Source organism: Oncorhynchus keta, chromosome 6 (assembly GCF_023373465.1).
Source record: "Oncorhynchus keta strain PuntledgeMale-10-30-2019 chromosome 6, Oket_V2, whole genome shotgun sequence".
Classification (NCBI taxonomy): domain Eukaryota; kingdom Metazoa; phylum Chordata; class Actinopteri; order Salmoniformes; family Salmonidae; genus Oncorhynchus; species Oncorhynchus keta.
In genome coordinates this window covers 16,183,430-16,207,828 of record NC_068426.1, presented here as the reverse complement: position 1 = coordinate 16,207,828, position 24,399 = coordinate 16,183,430, and the positions used below count along the sequence as shown (strand labels likewise).

Sequence of the window (24,399 nt, the reverse complement as noted above, 5' to 3'; positions counted from 1 at the left end):
CTATCCCTTTTCCCAAGATAAATTATCTCAGGACAATTTCCCAGTGTTTCTCATCAGGGACCAAAGATGAATTTGGTCTCCTCGTTTTCTTGGCTTGTCAATAGAACTATTTCAAGATCATAGTTGTAAAAAACGGGGACTATATTGAGCCACGTGCTGTAAATGGTACTTCGTCTTATAAAGTTAGAGTAAATTAACAATATTTTTAGAGGTTATTGTGGTCACGTGTGGCTAAATTGATAGACAATGGCATTTGGAATGCGAGGGTTGCTGTTTCGATTCTCACGCGGGACTTGTATTCAAAAATATGAAAATGTATTCCCTCACTATTGTAAGGCGCTGTGGATATGAGTGTTGGCAAAATGTCAAGGTAAATTCCATCACAGAACATTTCTAATAACCGAATAATTTGGTGATCTAAATAACTTGCTATCCTATCTAAGAAATGTGACTTCTGTCCCAGACTTAAATTAATAAGATCTGGTCAGATTACTTATTTAAGTACCACTTTTAATAGGCACACATTGTTATTTACTGATGATGAACCACATTTGTTAAATATTATTAGCTAGACTTACAAATATTAATGAATGTTAATTACATTGGAAGATGCTTCTTCAGACTGTAGGTTAATCTCGATTTTTGACAGCAAATCGTTCAATATTTGTAAACTCTCCTTAAACCAATGCTGTCCCACTGCTGGTTTAGGAATCATTTGTTATAAAGCCTATATCAAATATACCTTAAAAAGACAACATCTGCTGAAGAAAAATCTCATTTTCTACCATGAACCTCTGAACAAATTACTGTGAATGAATGATTAATTCCAATACCCCAAGGAGAAGACAAATGCATAATTTTTGTATATTTGAGAATGTCAAGAGAAGCTCCTTGTTTCAAGCAGATGGCATCCTCTCGGGTTAAAAAAGGCCCTAAAAATCTTCGTTTGAATTTGAAGTGTGATTGAAGGTTGCTGTCACTAGCACCCTTTGATGTTCACGCCCGAGGTAACAGGTGTTAAAGCGCGTGGTCTCTACGCACCTTTGACCAGCTATCAATGAAATGCAGATCTATGATAACTTTGCAATACTTTTAACTTGCATAGGAACGTGCCAACACACCTTGAGTTAGTTGAATGGTAAATAAGTAATTTAATTATTGAATGTCTGACTGAGAAAGCAGATGACAACAATAACCAGAAACACATTTGACACTTTAATACATTACTGATTAAGATACCATTGAGACAATGTTTTTAAAGGAATGTGTTTTATTTGTATTTCAACATACAGGCCTATATATCTGGAAAAACAAAGGAACAAGTCCCAGAATAAATTAATGTGCAAAAATAGACAAGATATCAGAGTACTTCAACTTAGTACATGTTGTAATACTATAGAGAAATTGTACAATATTTCCAATTCATATATTCTTTGAAGTACAACATTGTCATATAACTGCAAATCTATGGAGTCTCTGAGTCAGTGTTTACAACACTGCATAAATTAATAACAACATAGCAACCTCAGCAGAAAAGGATGTGGCATCCTGGTTATCAGTTCATAGGATATTAGAGTTGTCTTACAGTTAAATATCCCAATTCAGGCTCCTCTGCTAGATAAGGGCCAAGGCCTCCACACAGACTGTCTGCCTGGGAGGTTCAGGGATTGGGCTTCTTTGTCAGCGTGTCTGTGGGGCAGCTGGGGAGGTTTGGGATCTCCATGTTGGAGTGGAGCTCTGTGAGCATGAGACAGATGTCTCCTGTAGACTTCACAAAGCTGTTGTCTGTAGTGGGACTCCTGTATCTTCATCAGGTGTGAGGACTGGTGGCACATTGTATTGGGCAGAGATGTGGAAGAGTGGGCGTTAGCCAGAACTTTGGTGTTCATACAGGCATGGCTGTTCAGCCGAGCAGAGAAAGTAGAGTTCAGTGCTTCCTCTAGCTGCAGGCCCTCCCCTTCCTGCCCCAGGGAGTGTGCAGCTCTCTGCAAGCAGCCTGAGAAGCCATCCTGGAAGGGATGTTGCTTTTCTCCATCTTCACCTTTCTTCCTGTCCCCATCTCCAGTGTTCTGGAGAAAGAGAACAGTGTTCCAGGATCTCACCTTTCTCCACTCTACGCTGAGTCACACCCTGTTGGAGAGAAAGAGAGGGCAGATTAATGCACAGTCATGCTACACTTCTCGGAGGAGCTGACACCTACCTGTATGAGCTGCATTTAGAGCAGAGTCAAGTTACAGGTGAACTTCATACATGATGTAGTGGTCCCTGCAGCAGCAGGGTTCTCAGGCTCTCCAGACTGTGGTTCATTCTCTCTCTCCGTAGTCTTTCCGCCTGAGGCTTGAGGAGCTACAAGAGAAAGATGAAAGGAGATCAGACCAGGGAGATTAGACCAGTGTCTCTGGTAAACCAGTGTGTCTGAAACAGTCACTTTGTACAACAGTAAGGGTTCCTAAAACCGAAATCTATGTACATGGTAGGACTAACTCCATAGGTACCTTTTAGGAACACATTTTTATTCCAATTTAAATAAAAAACTAACAACAAAATAGGCCTACATGTTTTAGTTCAAATCGATTTTGATTGACTAATATGTATTGCAGATATACTGATAAATATAATCACAACAAAGGTTAAAATCTTACCATTCTGTCAATTTCCCTGCTCTCTTTTTCCCCAAGTGGTTTCATCTTTGTTAATCAACAAGCGGCTGTTGTCCTTCATCCAGAGGTCAGAGAATGTCCAGATGTAAATAATCAAGAAGAACAGTAGTATTTCTCTGTTCTGTGTCACTGAACCTGGCATTCTGTCTCTGAACCACTTTTAAGTCCATAGGAATACGAGGTGACTTTGTACTCCTCCCATTGCCACCGGTAGCCGAACCCTGAGCTTCCCGGCACATGCCTTGTACTGTTGAAATAAAGTAGAGTAGCCTGTATAAGTTATAAATGTCCCATAAGTGAATTTGTGGAAGTCAGGATAGTCATAAGAAGGATAAATAGCATAATGGGGAGTACCAATCCGTAGGCCGATTGAAACAGGCTGATGTCCAATGTAACCCAGTGAAGTGATGAAAGTCGTTGGTTTAAGTTAGTTTGACACAGATCATTGTCATGCTTTCTCACGGTGTCCCAGGTTTAACAACTTGTATATTTATTTTACTAGGCAAGTCACTAAATAACAAATTATTATTTTCAATGACGGTCTAGGAACAGTGGGTTAACTGCCTGTTCAGGGGCAGAACGACAGTTTAGTACCTTGTCAGCTCGGGGGTTTGAACTTGCAACATTTCGGTTACTCGTCCAACGCTCTAAACACTAGGCTACCCTGCCGCCCCATGAAATAGGACCTCATGGTGCTTCCGTAGAATCCATCACATCCGCACTAAAACCCCTGGGCACGTGTGTTAAAGCGCTAACAAAAGGCACGCGTATTGTAATTATAACAATGGAGGTGTAGGCGAGAGTCGACGAGTCTCCAGTGTGACACGGATTTACAAATGAATTAAGTGACACCTCAGCCTCTCAAACACAGACAGGCACACGCACAGCCACACGGTATTGCCCATTCCAATTGGCACAACCTTTTACGCACAGAACCAACAGGCGCTTCTGACTTTGTTAGTGGATGAATATTGCTTTAATTCAATTGACTATTACACTATTATTTAGATTTAATTATGTTGTTATATTAGCCTATGTTAATTAACATTTCAGAGGTCAATGTGTGCGCGTGAGAACTAGGAACCTGGGAATGCTCCACCAGGCAGTCGGTGGCGGTATTTGCCTAATGATGTACAATTTCTAACAGGTAATAAATAACAAACTGTTGTCTATCCTACACCTTTTCCCAAGGGAACAATCTCAGGACAATTTCCCAGTGTATCACATCAGGGACCATATATGATTTTGGTCTCCTCATTTTCTTGGCTTGTCAATATAACTATTTCAGGTTAATGGTTATATTAAAAAAAATGCGGCCTATATTGAGCCACATGCTGTAAAAGGTACTTCGTCTGATAAAGGTAGTGAGAATTTACAATATTGTTGGAATTAGTTGAGATTCCATCACAGAACATTCTAATAACCGAATAATATGGTGATATAGATAAATATAGATCCTGTTTTAGAAATATGTATTCCGTCCCAGACTTAAATTAATCGGATCTAGTCAGACTATTTTTTAATAGCCTTCACATTGTAATTGTACTGATGATGAACCACATTTGTTAAATATTATTAGCTTAGACTTACTAATATTAATGAATCTTAATTACGTTGGAATTCGCTTTCAGACTATAGGTTACTCTCGATATTTGAGAGTAAATCGTTCTATAGTTGTAAACGTTCCTTACACCAAGGCTGTCCCACTGCTGTTTTAGGCATCATTTGTTATAAAGCCTATATAAAATATACTTCGGATAAAAAAAAGTTTTTTTCAATTAAGGAAAAATACATATTTAAGATGAACCTCTGAATAAAATGCTGTGAATTAATTATTAATTCCTATATTCCAAGAAGTAGAGGAGGACATCATTTTTCTAAGTCGAGAGAAACCCCCTGTTTCCGCCATTCCGCATTCTCTCGGGTTGTAAAAAAAAGGCCCTAAAAACCGTTTGAGTTTGAAGTGTGATTTGAGGTCGCTGTCTCTGAACCCTTTGCTCTTCTTGACCGGGAGGTAACAGGTGTTAAAGCGCGTGGTCTCTTCGCACCTTTGACTTAAACACACACATGCCAGCTATCAATGAAATTAAAAACTATGAAAACTTTGCAGTACTTTTAACTGGCATCAGAACGTGCCAAGACACCTTGAGTTGGTTGAATGCTAAATAAGTCATTTAATTATTGAATGTCTGACTGAGAAAGCAGATGACAATAATAACCAGAAACACATTTGACACTTTAATACATTACTGATTAAGATACCATTGAGACAATGCTTTTAAAGGAATGTGTTTTATTTGTATTTCAACATACAGGCCTTTATATCTGGAAAAACAAAGGAACAAGTCACAGAATAAATTAATGTGCAAAAATAGACAAGATATCAGAGTACTACAACTTATACATAGTACATGTTGTAATATTAAAGTATAGAGAAATTGTACAATATTTCGAATTGATATATTCTTTGCAGTACAACATTGTCATATAACTGCAAATCTATGGAGTCTCTGAGTCAGGTGTTCACAACACTGCATAAATTAATAACAACATAGCAACCTCAGCAGAAAAGGATGTGGCATCCTGGTTATCAGTTCATAGGATATTAGAGTTGTTTTACAGTTCAATATCCCAATTCAGGCTCCTCTACTAGATCAGGGCCAAGGCCTCCACACAGACTGGCTGCCTGGGAGGTTCTGGGATTGGGCTTCTTTGTCAGCGTGTCTGTGGGGCAGCTGGGGAGGTTTGGGATCTCCATGTCGGAGTGGAGCTCTGTGAGCATGAGACAGATGTCTCCTGTAGACATCATAAAGCTGTTGTCTGTAGTGGGACTCCTGTATCTTCATCAGGTTTGAGGACTGGTGGCACGTTGTATTGGGCAGAGATGTGGAAGAGTGGGCTTTAGCCGGGACTTCGGGGTTCATACAGGCTTGGCTGTTCAGCCGAGCAGAGAAAGTAGAGTTCAGTGCTGCCTCCAGCTGCAGGCCCTCCTCTTCCTGCCCCAGGAAGTGTGCAGCTCTCTGCAGGCAGCCTGAGAAGCCATCCTGGAAGGGATGTTGCTTTTCTCCATCTTCACCTTTCTTCCTGTCTCCATCTCCAGTGTTCTGGAGAAAGAGAACAGTGTGTTCCAGGATCTCAGCTTTCTCCACTCTACGCTGAGTCACACCCTGTTGGAGAGAAAGAGAGGGCAGATTAATGCACAGTCATGCTACACTTAACAGAGGAGCTGACACCTGTATGAGCTGCATTTAGAGCAGAGTCAAGTTAGAGGTGAACATCATACATGATGTAGTGGTCCCTGCAGCAGCAGGGTTCTCAGGCTCTCCAGACTGTGATTTATTCTCTCTCTCCGAAGTCTCTCCACCTGTAGCTTGAGGAGCTACAAGAGAAAGATGAAAGGAGATCAGACCAGGGAGATTAGACCAGTGTCTCTTGTAATCCAGTGTGTCTGAAACAGTCACTTTGTACAACAGTAAGGGCTCCTAAAATCTACATCTATGTACGTGGTAGGACTAGCTCCATAGGTGCATTTTAGGAACACACTGTTATTCCAATATCTGTTAACAAGCTGAGATCAGACAACAAGCTATGAACAAAATAGGCCTACATCTTTTAGTGAAAATCGATTGTTATTGACTAATAGGTATTACAGATATGCTGATGAATATAATCACTTCAAAGGTTCAAATTTTACCTTTCTGTCAGTCTTCCTGTTCTCTGTTCCCCCAAGTGGTTTCATCTTTGCTCATTAACAAGATACTAATATCCTTAAATTGTGTATTTTTAAAGAGGTCAGAGAATGTCCACATGTAAATAATCAAGAAGAATAGTAGTATTTCTCTGTGCTGTGTCTCTGAAGTTGAGCCTCGATATGGCATTTCTGTCTCTGGGCGACTTTTAAATTCATAGGAATAGGAGATGACTTTGGACTCCTCCCATTGCCACCGGTAGCCAATCCCTGAGCTTCCCCGCGCCTTGTACTGTTGAAGAACAGAAGAGGAGCCTTTACAAGTTATACATGTCATACAAAGTGAATTCGTGGAAAAAGTCAGGATATTCATAAGCAGGATAAATAGCATAATTGGGTTTAAAAATCTTTAGGCCTATTGAAACGGACTGATAGCCAATGTAACACAGTGAAGCAAAGAGAGCAGTTGGTTGAAATTATTTCGACATAGCTCATTGTCTTCCTTTCGGACGCTGTCCCACGTTTAACAACCTGTGTATCAAAGAGGACCTCATGGTGCTTCCGTAGAATCCATCACATCCGCAGTAACACCCGTGGGCATGTTTTCGAAAGCGCTAACAAATGGCACGCGTATTGTAATTACGAGAGAGGTGTTGGCGAGAGTGGACGAGTCTCCAGTGTGACACGGATTTACAAATGAATTAAGTGACACCTCAGCCTCTCAAACACACTGTCACACGCACAGCCAAAAGGTATTGCCCATTCCAATTGCCACAGAATTTTACGCACAGACCCAACACGTGTTTTTGACTTCGTTTTTTAAAAATGTACCATTTATTTAACTAGGCAGGTCAGTTAAAAAAACAAGTTCTTATTTACAATGACAAACTACAGGGGATTAACTGCCATGTTCAGAAAGACTTATTATTTTACCAAGTCAATGAGCCAGCAACATTCCGGTTGTCAGTCCAACGCTCTAACCACTAGGCTACCTGTCGCTAGTAGATGAATATTGCTTTAATACAATTGACTATTACATAGATACTATTATTTAGATGTAATTATATTGTTATATTAGCCTATGTTAATTGACATTTCAGATGTCGATGTGTACCGGTGAGAACTGGAAACCTGGGAATGCTCCACCAGACAGTCAGTGGTGGCTTTTGCTAAATGATGTACAATTTCTAACAGGTAATAGAGAAGAAATTGCTGTCTATCCTATACCTTTTACCAAGGGAAACAGCTCGGGAGTGTTTCCCAGTGTATCACATCAGGGACCATATAGATGATTTTGGTCTCCTCATTTTCTTGGCATGTCAATATAACTATTTCAGGATAATCATTATTAAAAAAATGCGGCCTATATTGAGCCACATGCTGTAAAAGGTACTTCGTCTGATAAAGGTAGTGAGAATTTATAATATTGTTGGAGTTAGTTGAGATTCCATCACAGAACATTCTAATAACCGAATAATATGGTGATATATATAAATATATATCCTGTTTTAGAAATATGTATTTTGTCCCCGAGTTAAATTAATCGGATCTAGTCAGACTATTTTTTTAATATACACACATTGTAATTGTACTGATGATGAACCACATTTGTTAAATATTATTATCTCAGACTTACTAATATTAATGAATGTTAATTACGTTGGAATTCGCTTTCAGACTATAGGTTACTCTCGATATTTGAGAGTAAATCGTTCTATAGTTGTAAACGTTCCTTACACCAAGGCTGTCCCACTGCTGTTTTAGGCATAATTTGTTATAAAGCCTATATAAAATATACTTCGGATAAAAAAATAAGTTTTTTTCAATTAAGGAAAAATAAATATTTAAGATGAACCTCTGAATAAAATGCTGTGAATTAATTATTAATTCCTATATTCCAAGAAGTAGAGGAGGACATCATTTTTCTAAGTCGAGAGAAACCCCCTGTTTCCGCCATTCCGCATTCTCTCGGGTTGTAAAAAAAAGGCCCTAAAAACCTTCGTTTGAGTTTGAAGTGTGATTTGAGGTCGCTGTCTCTGAACCCTTTGCTCTTCTTGACCGGGAGGTAACAGGTGTTAAAGCGCGTGGTCTCTTCGCACCTTTGACTTAAACACACACATGCCAGCTATCAATGAAATTCAAATCTATGAAAACTTTGCAGTACTTTTAACTGGCATCAGAACGTGCCAAGACACCTTGAGTTAGTTGAATGGTAAATAAGTAATTTAATTATTGAATGTCTGACTGAGAAAGCAGATGACAACAATAACCAGAAACACATTTGACACTTTAATACATTACTGATTAAGATACCATTGAGACAATGTTTTTAAAGGAATGTGTTTTATTTGTATTTCAACATACAGGCCTTTATATCTGGAAAAACAAAGGAACAAGTCACAGAATAAATTAATGTGCAAAAATAGACAAGATATCAGAGTACTACAACTTATACATAGTACATGCTGTAATACTAAAGTATAGAGAAATTGTACAATATTTCGAATTGATATTTTCTTTGCAGTACAACATTGTCATATAACTGCAAATCTATGGAGTCTCTGAGTCAGGTGTTCACAACACTGCATAAATTAATAACAACATAGCAACCTCAGCAGAAAAGGATGTGACATCCTGGTTATCAGTTCGTAGGATATTAGAGTTGTTTTACAGTTCAATATGCCAATTCAGGCTCCTCTGCTAGATCAGGGCCAAGGCCTCCACACAGACTGGCTGCCTGGGAGGTTCTGGGATTGGGCTTCTTTGTCAGCGTGTCTGTGGGGCAGCTGGGGAGGTTTGGGATCTCCATGTCGGAGTGGAGCTCTGTGAGCATGAGACAGATGTCTCCTGTAGACTTCACAAAGCTGTTGTCTGTAGTGGCACTCCTGTATCTTCATCAGGTTTGAGGACTGGTGGCACGTTGTGCTGGGCAGAGAGTTGGAAGAGTGGGCTTTAGCCAGAACTTCGGTGTTCATACAGGCATGGCTGTTCAGCCGAGCAGAGAAAGTAGAGTTCAGTGCTGCCTCTAGCTGCAGGCCCTCCTCTTCCTGCCCCAGGAAGTGTGCAGCTCTCTGCAGGCAGCCTGAGAAGCCATCCTTGAAGGGATGTTGCTTTTCTCCATCTTCACCTTTCTTCCTGTCCCCATCTCCAGTGTTCTGGAGAAAGAGAACAGTGTGTTCCAGGATCTCAGCTTTCTCCACTCTACGCTGAGTCACACCCTGTTGGAGAGAAAGAGAGGGCAGATTAATGCACAGTCATGCTATACTTCCCAGAGGAGCTGACACCTGTATGAGCTGCATTTAGAGCAGTCAAGTTAGAGGTGAACTTCATACCTGATGTAGTGGTCCCTGCAGCAGCAGGGTTCTCAGGCTCTCCAGACTGTGGTTCATTCTCTCTCTCCGACGTCTTTCCACCTGAGGCTTGAGGAGCTACAAGAGAAAGATGAAAGGAGATCAGACCAGGGAGATTAGACCAGTGTCTCTGGTAAACCAGTGTGTCTGAAACAGTCACTTTATACTACAGTAAGGGCTCCTAAAACCTAAATATATTTACATCATAGGACTAGTTACTTTGGTACATTTTAGGAACACATTTTTATTCCAATTTCAGTCAACAAGCTAACAACAAAATAGGCCTACATTTTTCGTTAAAATCGATTTTGATTGACTAATATGTATTACAGATATACTGATGAATGTTGTCGGTTCAAATTGTACCTTTCTGTCAATTTTCCTGTTCTCTTTTTCTTCAAATGGTTTCATCTTTCTTAACGAAGAAGGTGCTGTTTTCCTTAAAAAGTGTATTTCCAGAGTTCAGAGAATGTCCAGATGTAAATAATCAAGAAGAACAGTAGTATTTCTCTGAGCTGTGTCTCTGAAGAAGAATCACAATATGGCATTTCTGTCTCTGGACGACTTTTAAATTCATAGGAATACGAGATGACTTTAAACTCCTCCCATTGCCACCGGTAGCCAATCCCTGAGCTTCCTCGCGCCTTGTACTGTTGGAATACAGTAGAGTAGCCTTTACAAGTTAGAAATGTCATACAAAGTGAATTAATATAAGACGTCAAGATAGTCATAAGGAGGGTAAATAGTATAATGTTGTGTAAAAATGTAGGCCTATTGAAACGGACTGATGGCCAATGTTACCCAGTGAAGTGTTGAGAGCTGTTGGTTTAAATTATTTCGACACAGATCATTGTCGCGCTTTCTCACGCTGTCCCACGTTTAACAACTTGTGTTAGAGGCCCAAAGAGGACCTCATGGCACTTCTGTACAAGCCATCACATCCGTGGTAAACACCAGTGAGCACGTGTATGAAAGCACTAAGAAATGGCACGCGTATTGTAATTACAAGAGAGGTGTAGGCGAGAGTTGACGAGTCTCCAGTGTGACACGGATTTACAAATGAATTAAGTGACACCTCAGTCTCTTAAATACAGACAGGCACACGCACAGCCACAATGGCCTACTCCATTTGGCAAAACATTTTATGCACAGACCTTTTTTGACTTATTTTTACAGACAAGCTGAGGATGTTACGTAGCTAACTACACTCCCTTACGTATTTATTTGGAAAGTGAAGCTAAAACTTTTTATTTGGCTCTATTCTTTTGGATTTCACATCAAATGTTTAATATGAGGCGACAGTAGAGCCTGTAGAATGTCACCTTTTATTTGAGGATATTTTCATACATATCTGTTTTACCGTTTACAAATTAAAGCACTTTATGTATCTAGTCCCCTCATTTGAAGGTGTCATAAGTATTTGGACAAATTATCTTATATTTATTACATTTAATCAAACGTTTAGTATTTTGTCCCATATGTTACAGCTCACAATGACGACATCCAGCTTTTGACTCTACAAACTTGTTGCATGCATATTCATTTTAGTTGTGCGCAATGAATGGTAAATAATGTATTGTGTAATTTTGGAGTCACTTTTTAATTAAAATAATAATAGAATATGTTACTGAACAGTTGTACATTAATGGGTGCTACCATGGTTACGGATACTCATGAATGAATCATGAATAATGATGAGTGAGAAAGTTACAGAGGCATGAATAGCATAACCCCCCCCCCCACCCCCCCAAAAAATGACTAAACTCCCCTTTTATTGGTAATGGTGAGCAGTGGCATATCAAGGAGGTGACACAGGGTGGCCACCGCTCCACTTATATATGTGACCCCCCAGAAATTCGGAGATCTGATAGGTCGTCTCTGAATATAGCCTGTAGATCATTTTGACCAAGACACTCGCCGACAGCATCAATCATGTCATATTTGTTGGCCAAACAGCATCAACTACATGGGCTACAGATACTAAGACAGAGAAGTGTTTGCCTTGCTCGGATGCTTTTTCTTGTGAAATAGATTCAGCCTCTTGCGAATTGAAGGAAAGTTATTAAACACTGATAGACATGAACGAGAAATAATTGTATAAGTTTGTTTCTTTTTTATTGTCATTTTATGGGGGGAAGCCTGGCATCCCATGAATACAAGCCACTTTGTAGGCTGAATGTCATTACACTAATGGTGTTGACAATATGGATGCTAAACTTATTTTGGAATACATTTTATTGACAATCAAATGAAAACATCATGACTGGTTGTGTTCAGGACACATTAGAAGGTATCACATTTTTACATTTAATTGACATGCCTTTACTGTAAAGCCCATATAAAGCGACAGTAGATAGTGCGCGTGCATACATACATAGAGAACCCTGAATGTCACAGTATAATTCGCACTCCGGATAGCACTTTCAGGTGATTTTACTGCTTTTAGCTAATACCCTTATTTAAATATCTGCCCTTGAATGCATACACGGTAACATTTTGTTTTATTTAACTAGTCAGTTAAGAACACATTCTTATTTACAATGATAGCATAGCAAAAGGCCTCACGCGGAGATGGGGGCTGGGATTAAAAATAAAATACAAATATAGGATAAAACACACATCACGAAATGAGAGACAACATAACATTACATAAGGAGAGACCTAAGACAATAACATAACAAGGCAGCAACAAATGACAACACAGCATGGTAGCAACACAACATGACAACAACATGGTAGCAACACTTCATGGCAGCAGCACAACATGGTAGCAGCACAAAACATGGTACAAACATTATTGGGCACAGACAACAGCACAAAGGGCAATAAGGTAGAGACAACAATACATAACGCAAAGCAGCCACAACTGTCAGTAACAGTGTCCATGATTGAGTCTTTGAATGAAGAGATTGAGAAAAAACTGTCCAGTTTGAGTTTTTGTTGCAGCTCGTTCCAGTCGCTAGCTGCAGCGAACTGAAAAAATGAGCGACCCTGGGATGTTTGTTTTGGGGACATTTAACAGAACGTGACTGGCAGAACGGGTGTTGTATGTGTAGGATGAGGGCTGCAGTAGATATCTCAGATAGTGGGGAGTGAGACCTAAGAGTGTTTTATAAATAAGCATCAACCAGTGGTTCTTGCGACTGGTATACAGAGATGACCAGTTTCTAGAGGAGTATAGAGTGCAGTGATGTGTCCTATAAGGAGCATCGGTGGCAAATCTGTTGGCCGAATGGTAAAGAACATCTAGCCACTCGAGAGCACCCTTACCTGCCGATTTAACTTTTTAAATTTTAATTTCACCTTCATTTAACTAGGTAAGTCAGTTAAGAACAAATACTTATTTGAAATCAAGGCCTAGGTACAGTGGGTTAACTGCCTGTTCAGGGGGAGAAAGACAGATTTGAACCTTCCGGTTACTAGCCCAACGCTTATACCACTAGGCTACCCTGCAGCCCTTACCCTGCCGATCTATACATTATGTCTCCGTAATCTAGCATGGGTAGGATGGTCATCTGAATCAGGGTTAGTTTGGCAGCAGGGGTGAAAGAGGAGCAATTACGATAGAGGAAACCAAGTCTAAATTTAAATTTAGCCTGCAGCTTTGATATGTGCTGAGAGAAGGACAGTATGTCTAGCCATTCTCCCAAGTACTTGTATGAGGTGACTACCTCTAAACCCTCAGAGGTAGTAGTCACAGCTGTGGGTAGAGGGGCATTCTTCTTACCAAACCACATTACCTTTGTTTTGGAGGTGTTCGGGACAAGGTTAAGGGCAGAGAAAGCTTGTTGAACACTAAGAAAGCTTGTTGTAGAGCCTTTAACACAAAATCCGGGGAGGGGTCAGCGGAGTATAAGACTGTATCATCTGCATATAAATGGATGAGAGAGCTTCCGACTGCCTGAGCTTGTTGTTGATGAAAATTGAGCGTGGGGCCTAGGATCGAGTCTTGGGTTACAGGCAGTGGCTGTGACAGCAGATGTTCTGACTTTATACACTGCACTCTTTGAGAGAGGTAGTTAGCAAACCAGACCAAAGACCCCTCAGAAACCAGTCAGTTGATTGTTGACAGGTTTTTTCAACACTTTTGATAAACAGGGCAAAATAGAAATAGGCCTATAACAGTTAGTATCAGCTTGATCTCCCCCTATTAATAACGACTATTAACGATTAATAATGATCCATAATCATGGTAGAATCCATGAATGTAGAAGTGTTCAGAAACATATTATATTCTTATTTACAATAAAAGTGACTTCAAAATGACACAATACATCCTTTCACCATTCATTTCTATTGGTCACAACATCATTTGAAACACAACCAAGACAAACTGAAAATGCATCCAAGAAGTTTGTGGAGTCACAAGTTTGGTAGTCATTGCATGCTATGAATATGGGACCAAATACTAAACTTTAGACTACTTTAATACACATAGCCTATATTAATACAAATACGTGAATTTGTCCAAATATTTATGACACCTTCAAATGGGGGGATGAGATTATTTAATTTATAAATTGTAAAACAGGTGTGAAAATGACATTCTGTACAGTTCTAAAAGCTCAAATCTGGAGTACAGAAAGTTTTACCTTCACTGTCCAAATAAATACGTAGAGGAGTGTATGTGGTAAATAATTGTATTCAGATGTTATTATATTTAAACTGAATTTACATTTAAAGGGAAACGTGTGCTGTGGGAACCATCGCACTTCCAGTGGCAACACGTCATCGCTAAATGATGTACAAATTCTAGCAGGTAATGTGTTAAACGTAAAACTTTCCCAAGGGAAAGGGCTGAGTGACATTTTCCCAGACTGTCACATCTGCGAACAGCAAAGTGAATTTGGTCAAAGTTCTAAAGTATAGGCCTAACATAGCAATTGAATGCATTAAACCACCACAGAAAAACGCGCAAAACATACAGTAACTGCTGTGAAGAGGGCCATGCTTGACGATCTGGATCTAAAAACCAAACAAATATGAATTCATCTAATTTCAAGAGTGTTACGTTTGCCTATAATATTGAGAAAAACGAATATTGCAATTGTTCACATGAATCTACTTTTGTGCTTTAAGATCTTGTAGAGGGATCACCATTTGTCTCTCAAGTGTTCATACCGCCCTCTTGCGCTGTCGCTAATAACTTGAGGATCAAAGTAACCTCATGGATCTGAGGCACGCGCTGTCCTAAACAAACCAACCATGGCACGTGTGATAGACAAATGTCGTGCGTACGGGAGAGGTGTTGGTGACAGTTGAGAAGTGAGATGATTGGCGAGAGTCGACCATCAGTCTCCACGGCACACGCAGCACCAAATGGTATTACGCATTCCAATTACGCTCAGATTCAATAGCTTAAAGCTTTTCGATGTTGATCAATTCAGACAGGATGAATATTGACATAATATGTAACTTTGTGATAGGTTACATGTTGTATGTAATAATAGTCTAACGTTATGTTTAGCCTACATTTATTAAGAGGACAGTGTGTGCTATGGGAAACATCGCACCTCAGTCATTGGCGACACTTGTCTTCTAAATGATGTACAAATTCTAACAGGTAGGCTCATAAACAAATGTGTAAATCCTATAGTTTTTCCCAAGGGAATGGGCCGAGGGACATTTTCCCAGTCTGTGACATTAGAACAGCAAAATGAATTTGGTCCACTCACCTTAGAAAGTACGGGCCAATCTCATTGCTCCCGAGTCGCGGAGCAGTTTTAGGCACTGCACCTCAGTGCCTTCGGGGTCCAAACAGATTTGATTGGCTTCCAGGCTGTATCACAACCGGCGGTGATTGGGAGTCCCATAGGGCGAAGAACAATTGTCCCAGCGTCGATAGTGTTTGTCCCGGGCAGGCCGTCATTTTAAATAAGAATTTGTTCTGAACTGACTTGCCAGTTAAATAAATATACAAACACAACAACCCAGGCACGTGTGTGTGAAAAACAACTTCAACTTCTGAGTTTGACATTAAATGTGACCCCCAGACTGACAAGGAAGAACGATATTAATGCATTCTGCGCAAAATTCAATAAGCTATTCCAACTATATGCTGAATGGGTGTTAATTGAACTGATTGTGTGAGTCGTGTCAGGACATTTGATTCCAGGGTCAGAGGGTCGACATGTGCGTGGGGGAACAAACACACCTATCAGAACGTTAGCGGCAGCACTTTGATATCATATTATTTGACTTTTTATTAAATGTATTTAACTAGGCAAGTCAGTTAAGAACAAATTCTTATTTACAAATGACGGCCTACCCCGGCCAAACCGAACCTGGGCAAATTGTCCGCTGCCCTATGGGACTCGTGATCACGGCCGGTTGTGACACAGCCCGCCTGAGTGACGCCGCGCCACTCAGGGTCCCTTAATTAAATGCCTCTCACTGAATAATATACATATTCTAACAGTTAATAAACCACAACTCCTGCCCTTTCCCATGAGAGAGTGAGCGGCAGGTAGCCTAGTGGTTAGAGCATTGGGCCAGTAACCTGAAAGGTTGCTATATCGAATCCAAGGTGAAAGTCTGTCGTGCTCTGTTAACCCACTAGGCCGTCATTGTAAATACGAATTTGTTCTTAACTGAGTTAAATAAATAAAAATAGGGAGATTGTTGACATTATCCCAGCAAGTCACCACAGGCATGGTCATTTGTGCGAAATGTTCCGATGAAGCCTCGACACAAACAATTAACGGGATATCATCAAGAAGATATTTGACATCCCATCTTGTAAACTTTCCTTTAAATAGTTTTAGCATGTATGTTATACTGTTATTTAAAACCTACTGTGCTATTTTCTGGATGTTTTTGAGAGTATCAATTTGGTGCTTGTCCCATTTGGTAATTTCTTGGTTGGTGAGCGGACCCCAGACCTCAGGACCGTAACCATAGATGGTAGTGCTATTCTCAATTCTCGTGCATATCAAATTTCCCACGGCTCATATGTGTATATCATGTTGATTAATAGCGCAACCTCACCTGTAGCAGATGGTTAGTATGGCACGCTCACACCAGGTGCGTAAATTGGCACTTACATGGAATGTATACATCATAAAGGCGAGTGTGTTCGAGTTGGTGTGATTGTGTTCATTCTGACACTTTTTCAGCCACAGTATTTCTCTGTTCCCACGAGAAAACCAACGTTCCCAGGGCACTCTTGTCTAAAAGGACAATTTGGCACATACATATGAATTTATGCTACACTGCTATGGATAGTCAAAATACCCCTTATGATGCGTTGAGTGTGAAGACACTCCCACCAACTCAATATAGTATTCCAGCTATTCCAACATTTTGTACCAAATTGGTCCTATATTTACATAAAACAATCACTGCTTTACTGGTCAATTGCGCCAATAATGTCATAAACATATTATAGTCAATGCCAAATAAAGGTCAAAGAAGTCTAACCCTGGCATTTATACGTCATAACATAATACTGTATAGCACATGGCTTTCGTCTTATGGGGGGGGGGGGTCATTTTATATACATTTTTGTAAAAAATATATATATAATAATAATAATGCACCGAATCACACAGCCTACGCTTCTTCGTCAGCCATATCTACAAGTTAGGATGAAGATATGGGCTATATGGACTCTACTCTCATTCTAAATGTTTATGCTGTGTATATATATATATATATTAGACCATTCCAAGGAGGCACATTAATTTACTAGATAGATTACAGTAGCAGAAAACAGCTCATGTATTTATTATTTTGCTAATATATTTATTTTCTCCATATCTTTGAACATATAATCATTTTTGTGAGTATCAAGAAGGGGTAAGTGCAGTTAGCATAAGGTCGTGAACGACATTGTCACCTTTCAACCAATGACAATCGGTCTGCTTGACCTTATAAATAGCCTGCGGGCTCAAATGATAATAAACCAGTCCCGAGCGAGTGTGGAGACTTTCGTTTCAGCTTGACCTGGCCGGATTGGATGAATTTATCGTTTTCTTTTTGGAAAAGTCGTCTTTATTAATATAGGCCTACTCTTCTTCACCGACTAAAGTTGGAGAGATCAAACATGGATAATCGTAAAGCCTTAAAGAGGGTAAGTTCAGACCCTGCGTAGAATGTATATTTCAACTAGTTCATCTATATATTTCGGTGTCCGTGAATTGGTTTTGGATTTGGTTTTGTTGAAATAACTTATTATTATTATTATTATTTTCTAGGTTCTAAAACCGGTGATTGAAAAGAAGAGGCGAGATAGGATAAATCAAGGCTTGGATGAGCTAAGGACTATTCTGCTAAGCAAAACTTCTGACATGGTGAGCGGAGTTGGCCACAGCTTTTCTAGTTGCGTCTGAAATCAGCTCCTTGTGTGTCCCTCTTGTATGAATGAGCCCACTGGACACAGACGTCAAATCCACGTTGGTTCAACCTAACGTTATTGAAATGGCGTGGAAACAAACGTTGATTCAACCAGTGTGTGCCTACTGGGAGGGGGGAAATAATAAACAGCAGGGAACCGATAAGTTGTATATTGATAATAGACGTTGTCAATTTATTAATGACTTTTCAAACAGACCATAACACCGCAAACAAACCAGACTCTTGGGAATGCTATGGAGAAATGGTGTTGCGGGAAACTTCGAGTTTTACCCACGTATCCTAATCTATGTTCTCAATTGAATGGAATTGAAAACGGGACTTGGTGTCTGTCAGGAACTTGATAGGCACCTCTGTGGCATATATGTTGGTTAAATTTGTCTCAAAAATATAAGATTTTAGCATAAAATCATAATTACTTCCATACCAAAATGAGTCCTTCAAAATTAAAATGTGAAATATTGTGCGCAATGGCTGTGCATTATGCCATGTTCAGTAGGATTATTCTTTCTCTCTCACAGCGGCTGAAAAATCCCAAATTAGAAAAGGCTGAAATTTTAGAGTTGACCGTGGATTACATACGAAGAAAATCAAATGGGCATGACAGCAAAGGTATCTATCAATCCATTTAAAAAATAGTTTTATGGTGTGGGTTTGTTATTTAATTTATTTCAGAAATGGTACATTTTGCTGATATAGACACAACATTGTTGATATTAATGTGAGTGCTAATAATTTTTTTCTCTCTCCCCAAAACCTCCCTATATCTCCTCCACACACACACACACACACACACACACACACACACACACACACACACACACACACACACACACACACACACACACACACACACACACACACACACACACACACACACACACACACACACACACACACACACACACCATTGGCTTTTGCTAATTGTTTTAACTATTCTCCCATTGATTCTCCATACCGTTCTCTCTCTGTCCACTTTTGAATGATCTTTTATCACATGCTCATCTTCCTCTCTGGATTCTTCGCTTTCTGTCCTCTTTTCTCTTTCTGTCCTCTCTCCACTTTCTGTCTTCTCTTCTCTTTCTGTCCTCTCTTCTCTTTCTGTCCTCTCTCCACTTTCTGTCCTCTCTTCTCTTTCTGTCCTCTTCTCTTTCTGTCCTCTCTCCACATTCTGTCCTCTCTTCTCTTTCTGTCCTCTCTCCACTTTCTGTCTTCTCTTCTCTTTCTGTCCTCTCTTCTCTTTCTGTCCTCTCTCCACTTTCTGTCCTCTCTTCTCTTTCTCTCCTCTCTTCTCTTTCTGTCCTCTCTCCACTTTCTGTCCTCTCTTCTCTTTCTATCCTCTCTTGTCTTTCTGTCCTCTCTCCACTTTCTGTCCTCTCTTCTCTTTCTGTCCTCTTTTCTCTTTCTGTCCTCTCTTCTCTTTCTGTCCTCTCTCCACTTTCTGTCCTCTCTTCTCTTTCTATCCTCTCTTGTCTTTCTGTCCTCTCTCCACTTTCTGTCCTCTCTTCTCTTTCTGTCCTCTCTTCTCTTTCTATCCTCTCTTGTCTTTCTGTCCTCTCTTCTCTTTCTGTCCTCCCTTCTCTTTCTGTACTCACTTCTCTTTCTGTTCTCTCTTCGCTTTCTGTCCTCTTTTCTCTTTCTGTCCTCTCTTCTCTTTCTGTCCTCTCTCCACTTTCTGTTCTCTCTTCTCTTTCTATCCTCTCTTGTCTTTCTGTCCTCTCTCCACTTTCTGTCCTCTCTTCTCTTTCTGTCCTCTCTTCTCTTTCTATCCTCTCTTGTCTTTCTGTCCTCTCTTCTCTTTCTGTCCTCCCTTCTCTTTCTGTACTCTCTTCTCTTTCTGTTCTCTTTTCTCTTTCTGTCCTCTCTTCTCTTTCTGTCCTCTCTTCTCTTTCTGTCCTCTCTCCTCTTTCTGTTCTCTCTTCTCTTTCTGTTCTCTCTTCTCTCTCTCCTCTCTTCTCTTTCTCTCCTCTCTTCTCTTTCTGTCCTCTCTTCTCGTCCTGTCTTCTCTCCACTTTCTGTCCTCTCTTCTCTTTCTGTCCTATCTTCTCATTCTGTCTTCTCTTCTCATTATGTCTTCTCTTCTCTTTCTGTCCTCTCTTCTCTTTCTGTCCTCTCTTCTCTTTCTGTTCTCTCTTCTCTTTCTGTTCTCTCTTCTCTTTCTGTTCTCTCTTCTCTTTCTGTCCTCTCTTCTCGTTCTGTCCTCTCTTCTCTTTCTGTTCTCTCTTCGCTTTCTGTCCTCTCTTCTCTTTCTGTCCTCTCCTTCTCATTTACTCCCTGTACTGCCTGGCTCTCACTATTGACCGACACTAGCCTTCACAGAAAAGTCCATGAAAGAGTCCTCTGCTCCAGTGACTAGTGCTGTGAGTTCCCAATGGACAGGCCCCATACACGAGAAAACACAGCCCCTACCCAACCCTGTCTATAGTGCAGGTTTCACAGAGTGCATCTCCCGCCTGTGCAACTACATCGACAGCGTGGACCTATCCCAGAGAGATAGCTTTGTCCAGGGACTTAGGGACCATCTGGATACCCACAGTGCCTGCTCTCTGGGGAAAGTGCAGAGCCCGACCTTCCCCCTGGACTTCCAGCCCTGGGGCCCTGCAGCAGAAGGACCATGCTTCCTGGGCAGAGTGAAAAACAGGAAGGAGAGCACAGTGATGGGGCATCAACGAGCCAGCAGGGAGGCCACTTTCCCTTATATTAACACCTCTCTTCCCATCTATCCCAACACCTTTGTGCTCCACCACCCCCACCCTACCCAACACCTCTCACACCCATACCCATCTCCCCCTTACTCCCTCTCACCCCCACCCTCCCCCTGTTACTCAAACTCCTCGCCACCTTTCACCACTACCCCTCCATACCTCTCCATGCCATGCCACTTCCCCTTTCCTCCTTCCCCCTCTCGTCGTCCATCAGATTCCTTGTCACCCCCCTCTCACTCTACATCTCGGCCCGTGGTGCCTCTGATACCAGCCCATCCTCCCCTGGTGTCCAGTCCCCCACCCTTCTAAGTCTCTCTGGCCCTGTACCTGTAGGCCCAACAAGGACTCTGAGGCGGTCACTATTTCAGATCCAGCCCCAGGTAGTATGGAGGCCCTGGTCCTGATATGTGGAGGAGAAGGGTGGTATAAATAGACACAGGACACACACACGTGTCTCTGTGTTCTGAGAAAATCTTTACGTAAACCTAGCCACCCAGATCATCATGGGACATGTTCAGAACAACATTCATGTTTCCTATCAAGCAGTGTGTGGTGAGGGCCGGCTAAGAGAAAAAGATGTGGAGGTCAAGGACAATCCAACGTTTTCTGAAAACCTGTCACTGTCACTTTAAAAGGACTGTTTAACAGACTGAAGAATTCTCTGTTTTATGACATTTTCTTCAGAGTTCCTGGAGCTCCTCTTTATTTTCTTGTCATGAACAATTCATTTCTTATTTTACATTCCTATACAGTTATTCCCTGTCTCCGGTTCTTTCCTAAATTATAAATCATGTAAAGTATTGTAAATATATTTATGATTTATCATGTACAAAGTCTTGTAAATAAACTCATGAGAATAACGTTCTTATTTTGTTAGCTTGCTTCATTTCCAACTTGTCTCACTGCCTGTCAGTGCTAATGTAACCAACTCAGTAGAACATTTAAACTGAATAAAACTTGATTTTTAAAATTTTAATTAATGCATTAGAAATGTAATCACTGTAAGGCCCTAATGATCAAAACCATGATAATAACACTAGTATGGTGTTAAGTGCCAGATATAACTGCTAGTTAGGCTATAAGTATGGTTGAGATATGTGTCATGGTTTAAGATTATTGTAGATGGCATCAAAAGCCATAATATCTTATTAATGTCTCCAATGAACATGAACAACGCTGGAGTTTTCAGTGCCTTGCTAAAGTATTCACCCCCTTGGCATTTGTTTCCTATTTTGTTGCATTACAACCTACAATTTAACTTGGATTTCATATAATGGACATACACAAAATAGTCCAAATGGGTGAAGTGAAATTTAAAAAAAATATTTTACGAAAAAGTGGTATGAAGCCCCTAAATAAGGTCTGGTGCAACCAATTACCTCCAGAAGTCACATAATGAGTTAAATAAAGTCCACCTGTGTGCAATCTAAGTGTCACATGATCTGTCATATGATCTCAGTGTTCTGAAAGGCCCCAGAGTCTGCAACATCACTAAGCAAGGGGAACCACCAAGCAAGCAGCACCATGAAGACCAAGGAGCTCTCCAAAGAGGACAACGTTGTGGAGAAGTATAGATCAGGGTTGGGTTATAAAAAATATCAGACACTTTGAACATCTAATGGAGCGCCATTAAATCCATTATTAAAAAATGGAAAGAATATGGCACCACAACAAACCTACCAAGATGGGGCCGCCCACTAAAACACACAGACCAGGCAAGGAGGGAATTAATCAGAGAGGCAACAAAGAGACCAAAGACAACCCTGAAGGATCTGCAAAGCTCCACAGCAGAGATTGGAGTATAGGACCACTTTAAGCTGTACTCTCCACAGACCTGGGCTTTACGGAAGAGTGTCCAGAAAAAAAGCCATTGCTGAAAGAAAGAAATAAGCAAACACGTTTGGTGTTCGCCAAAAGGCATGTGGGAGACTCCCCAAACATATGGAAGATGGCAGGGACTGGGAAACGGGTCAGAATTGAAGGAATGATGGATGACGCTAAATACAGGGAAATTCTTGAGGGAAACCTGTTTCAGTCTTCCAGATATTTGAGACTGGGCCGGAGGTTCCCCTTCCAGCAGGACAATGACCCTAAGCATACTGCTAAAACAACACTTGAGTGGTTTAAGGGGAAACATTTAAATATCCTGGAATGGCCTAGTCAAAGCCCAGACCTCAATCCAATTGAGAATCTGTGGTATGACTTAAAGATTGCTCTACACCAGCAGAAGCCATCCAACTTGGAGGAGCTGGGGCAGTTTTTCCCTGAAGAATGGACAAAAATCCCAGTGGCTAGATGTGCCAAGCTTATAGAGACATACCCCAAGAGACTTTCAGCTGTAATTGCTGCAAAAGTTGGCTCTACAAAGTATTGACTTTGGGGGGGGGGGTGAATAGTTATACACACTCAAGTTTTCTGTTTTTTTGGTCTTATTTCTTGTTTGTTTCACAATAAAATATATTTAGCATCTTTAACATGGTAGGCATGTTGTGTAAATCAAATGATACAAATCCCCACAAAATAAATGTTCATTCCAGGTTGTAAGGCAACAAAATAGGAAAAATGCCAAGGGGGGTGAATACTTTCGCAAGTCACTGTATATGCCTATTGATGTTGGAAATAAGTCTAGCTAACTTTTTAAAATAAATCCCCAACCAGGTGGCATGGAGCCAATATTATGATGCAATAGCAAAGTAATCAAATGCTCACCCAGAGGCAACAACTACAACATGCTTCTAGGCCAGCTACGACTTTCATGTAAGGTTAAGAAATTCACCTGAGATTACAATTGAATCAAAACAATTTCTCTGGGCAATATAGATGGGTTAGCTGACAACATCACGAAAACAATGCGCATGCTTCAATGGGGCAGAAGTCTCTGAGTTGTTGTGATTTTGGATGGCCAGATAGCTATCAACAATGACAAGAAACTGTCATGTGTGCAATCATAGTTTCAGGTTGTTCTTGATCCCATGTGTTGTTTTGAGGTGTTTCCACTAATTTCGTGTCACTGCTAATATGGCTAAAATGCACAAGCCTGCTAACCAACAACTGTGACAATGTATCTGAGAGACAACAAGTGATCATTGTGCAAATGATTGTGCAAATGAATTTATGTTTTCAATAAACAATGGAGACTAAATATAGTTTACATGTTGTCAACAATCTAAGCCAACACCATCTGTTTTTCCTCACAGTTAAGCACATGTAGGTTTTGTTGCTAAACAACCAACCTCTCTATGGTTAGCAAAACATCACTGTCCTGGCATTTATAGCCTAAAATAAAAATAAATTAAAAGGGTTACAGGAGATTTGATTTAATTAATTACGGTCCCCGTTACCTGACGCCAATGGCAACAGCTAGTCTGACTGGGGTCCGACATAACGAATAAGACATTACAGACAAAATACTTTACAAACATTTAAAAACATTAACATGTAGTGTGTGTGTGTGTGCATCTATCAGTTACACATACTGTACATGTCAGTACATACACACAACAAGTAGGTCACCTGGGGAGAGGCGTTGTGCCGTGAGGTGTTGCTTTATTTGTTTTTTTTAAACCAGGGCTGCTGTTCACTTGCACTATATAAGATGGAACGGAGTTCCATGCACTCATGACTCTGGATAATACTGTACGTTT

The 24,399-nt window shown here is 40.5% G+C and overlaps 3 protein-coding genes across 3 annotated transcripts; 1 reads left to right on the top strand and 2 right to left on the bottom strand.

The window, feature by feature from the left end:
* Positions 1-5,314: 5,314 nt before the first annotated feature.
* On the bottom strand, positions 5,315-6,399 carry LOC127930830 (transcription factor HES-7.1-like). The gene is made up of 3 exons (XM_052521762.1): positions 6,355-6,399; positions 5,944-6,039; positions 5,315-5,827 (listed from the first exon to the last, which is right to left on the bottom strand). Exons 1-3 carry the CDS (start codon positions 6,397-6,399, stop codon positions 5,315-5,317), a joined length of 654 nt encoding a protein of 217 aa, XP_052377722.1.
* A 2,560-nt stretch (positions 6,400-8,959) lies between these two features.
* On the bottom strand, positions 8,960-10,109 carry LOC118372041 (transcription factor HES-7.1). The gene is made up of 3 exons (XM_035757780.2): positions 10,065-10,109; positions 9,681-9,776; positions 8,960-9,566 (listed from the first exon to the last, which is right to left on the bottom strand). The coding sequence occupies exons 1-3, from the start codon at positions 10,107-10,109 to the stop codon at positions 9,054-9,056; spliced, it is 654 nt and encodes a 217-aa protein (XP_035613673.1). The 3' UTR covers positions 8,960-9,053.
* A 10,267-nt stretch (positions 10,110-20,376) lies between these two features.
* her1 (hairy-related 1) lies at positions 20,377-21,064 on the top strand. The gene has a single exon (XM_035757774.2). The coding sequence runs from the start codon at positions 20,378-20,380 to the stop codon at positions 21,062-21,064; it is 687 nt and encodes a 228-aa protein (XP_035613667.2). The 5' UTR covers position 20,377.
* The last annotated feature ends 3,335 nt before the right edge of the window (positions 21,065-24,399 follow it).

Excerpts from the sequence above, each read along its gene's own strand:
- LOC127930830 (XM_052521762.1), bottom strand. The coding sequence starts at position 6,399 with ATGAAACCACTTGGGGGAACAGAGAACAGGAAGACTGACAGAAAG. Across the intron at positions 6,040-6,354 it reads ACAGGAAGACTGACAGAAAG|CTCCTCAAGCTACAGGTGGA; the intron begins GTAAAATTTGAA and ends TTTCTCTTGTAG. Across the intron at positions 5,828-5,943 it reads TGCAGGGACCACTACATCAT|GGTGTGACTCAGCGTAGAGT; the intron begins GTATGATGTTCA and ends TCTCTCCAACAG.
- LOC118372041 (XM_035757780.2), bottom strand. The coding sequence starts at position 10,109 with ATGAAACCATTTGAAGAAAAAGAGAACAGGAAAATTGACAGAAAG. Across the intron at positions 9,777-10,064 it reads ACAGGAAAATTGACAGAAAG|CTCCTCAAGCCTCAGGTGGA; the intron begins GTACAATTTGAA and ends TTTCTCTTGTAG. Across the intron at positions 9,567-9,680 it reads TGCAGGGACCACTACATCAG|GGTGTGACTCAGCGTAGAGT; the intron begins GTATGAAGTTCA and ends TCTCTCCAACAG.
- her1 (XM_035757774.2), top strand. The coding sequence starts at position 20,378 with ATGAAAGAGTCCTCTGCTCCAGTGACTAGTGCTGTGAGTTCCCAATGG.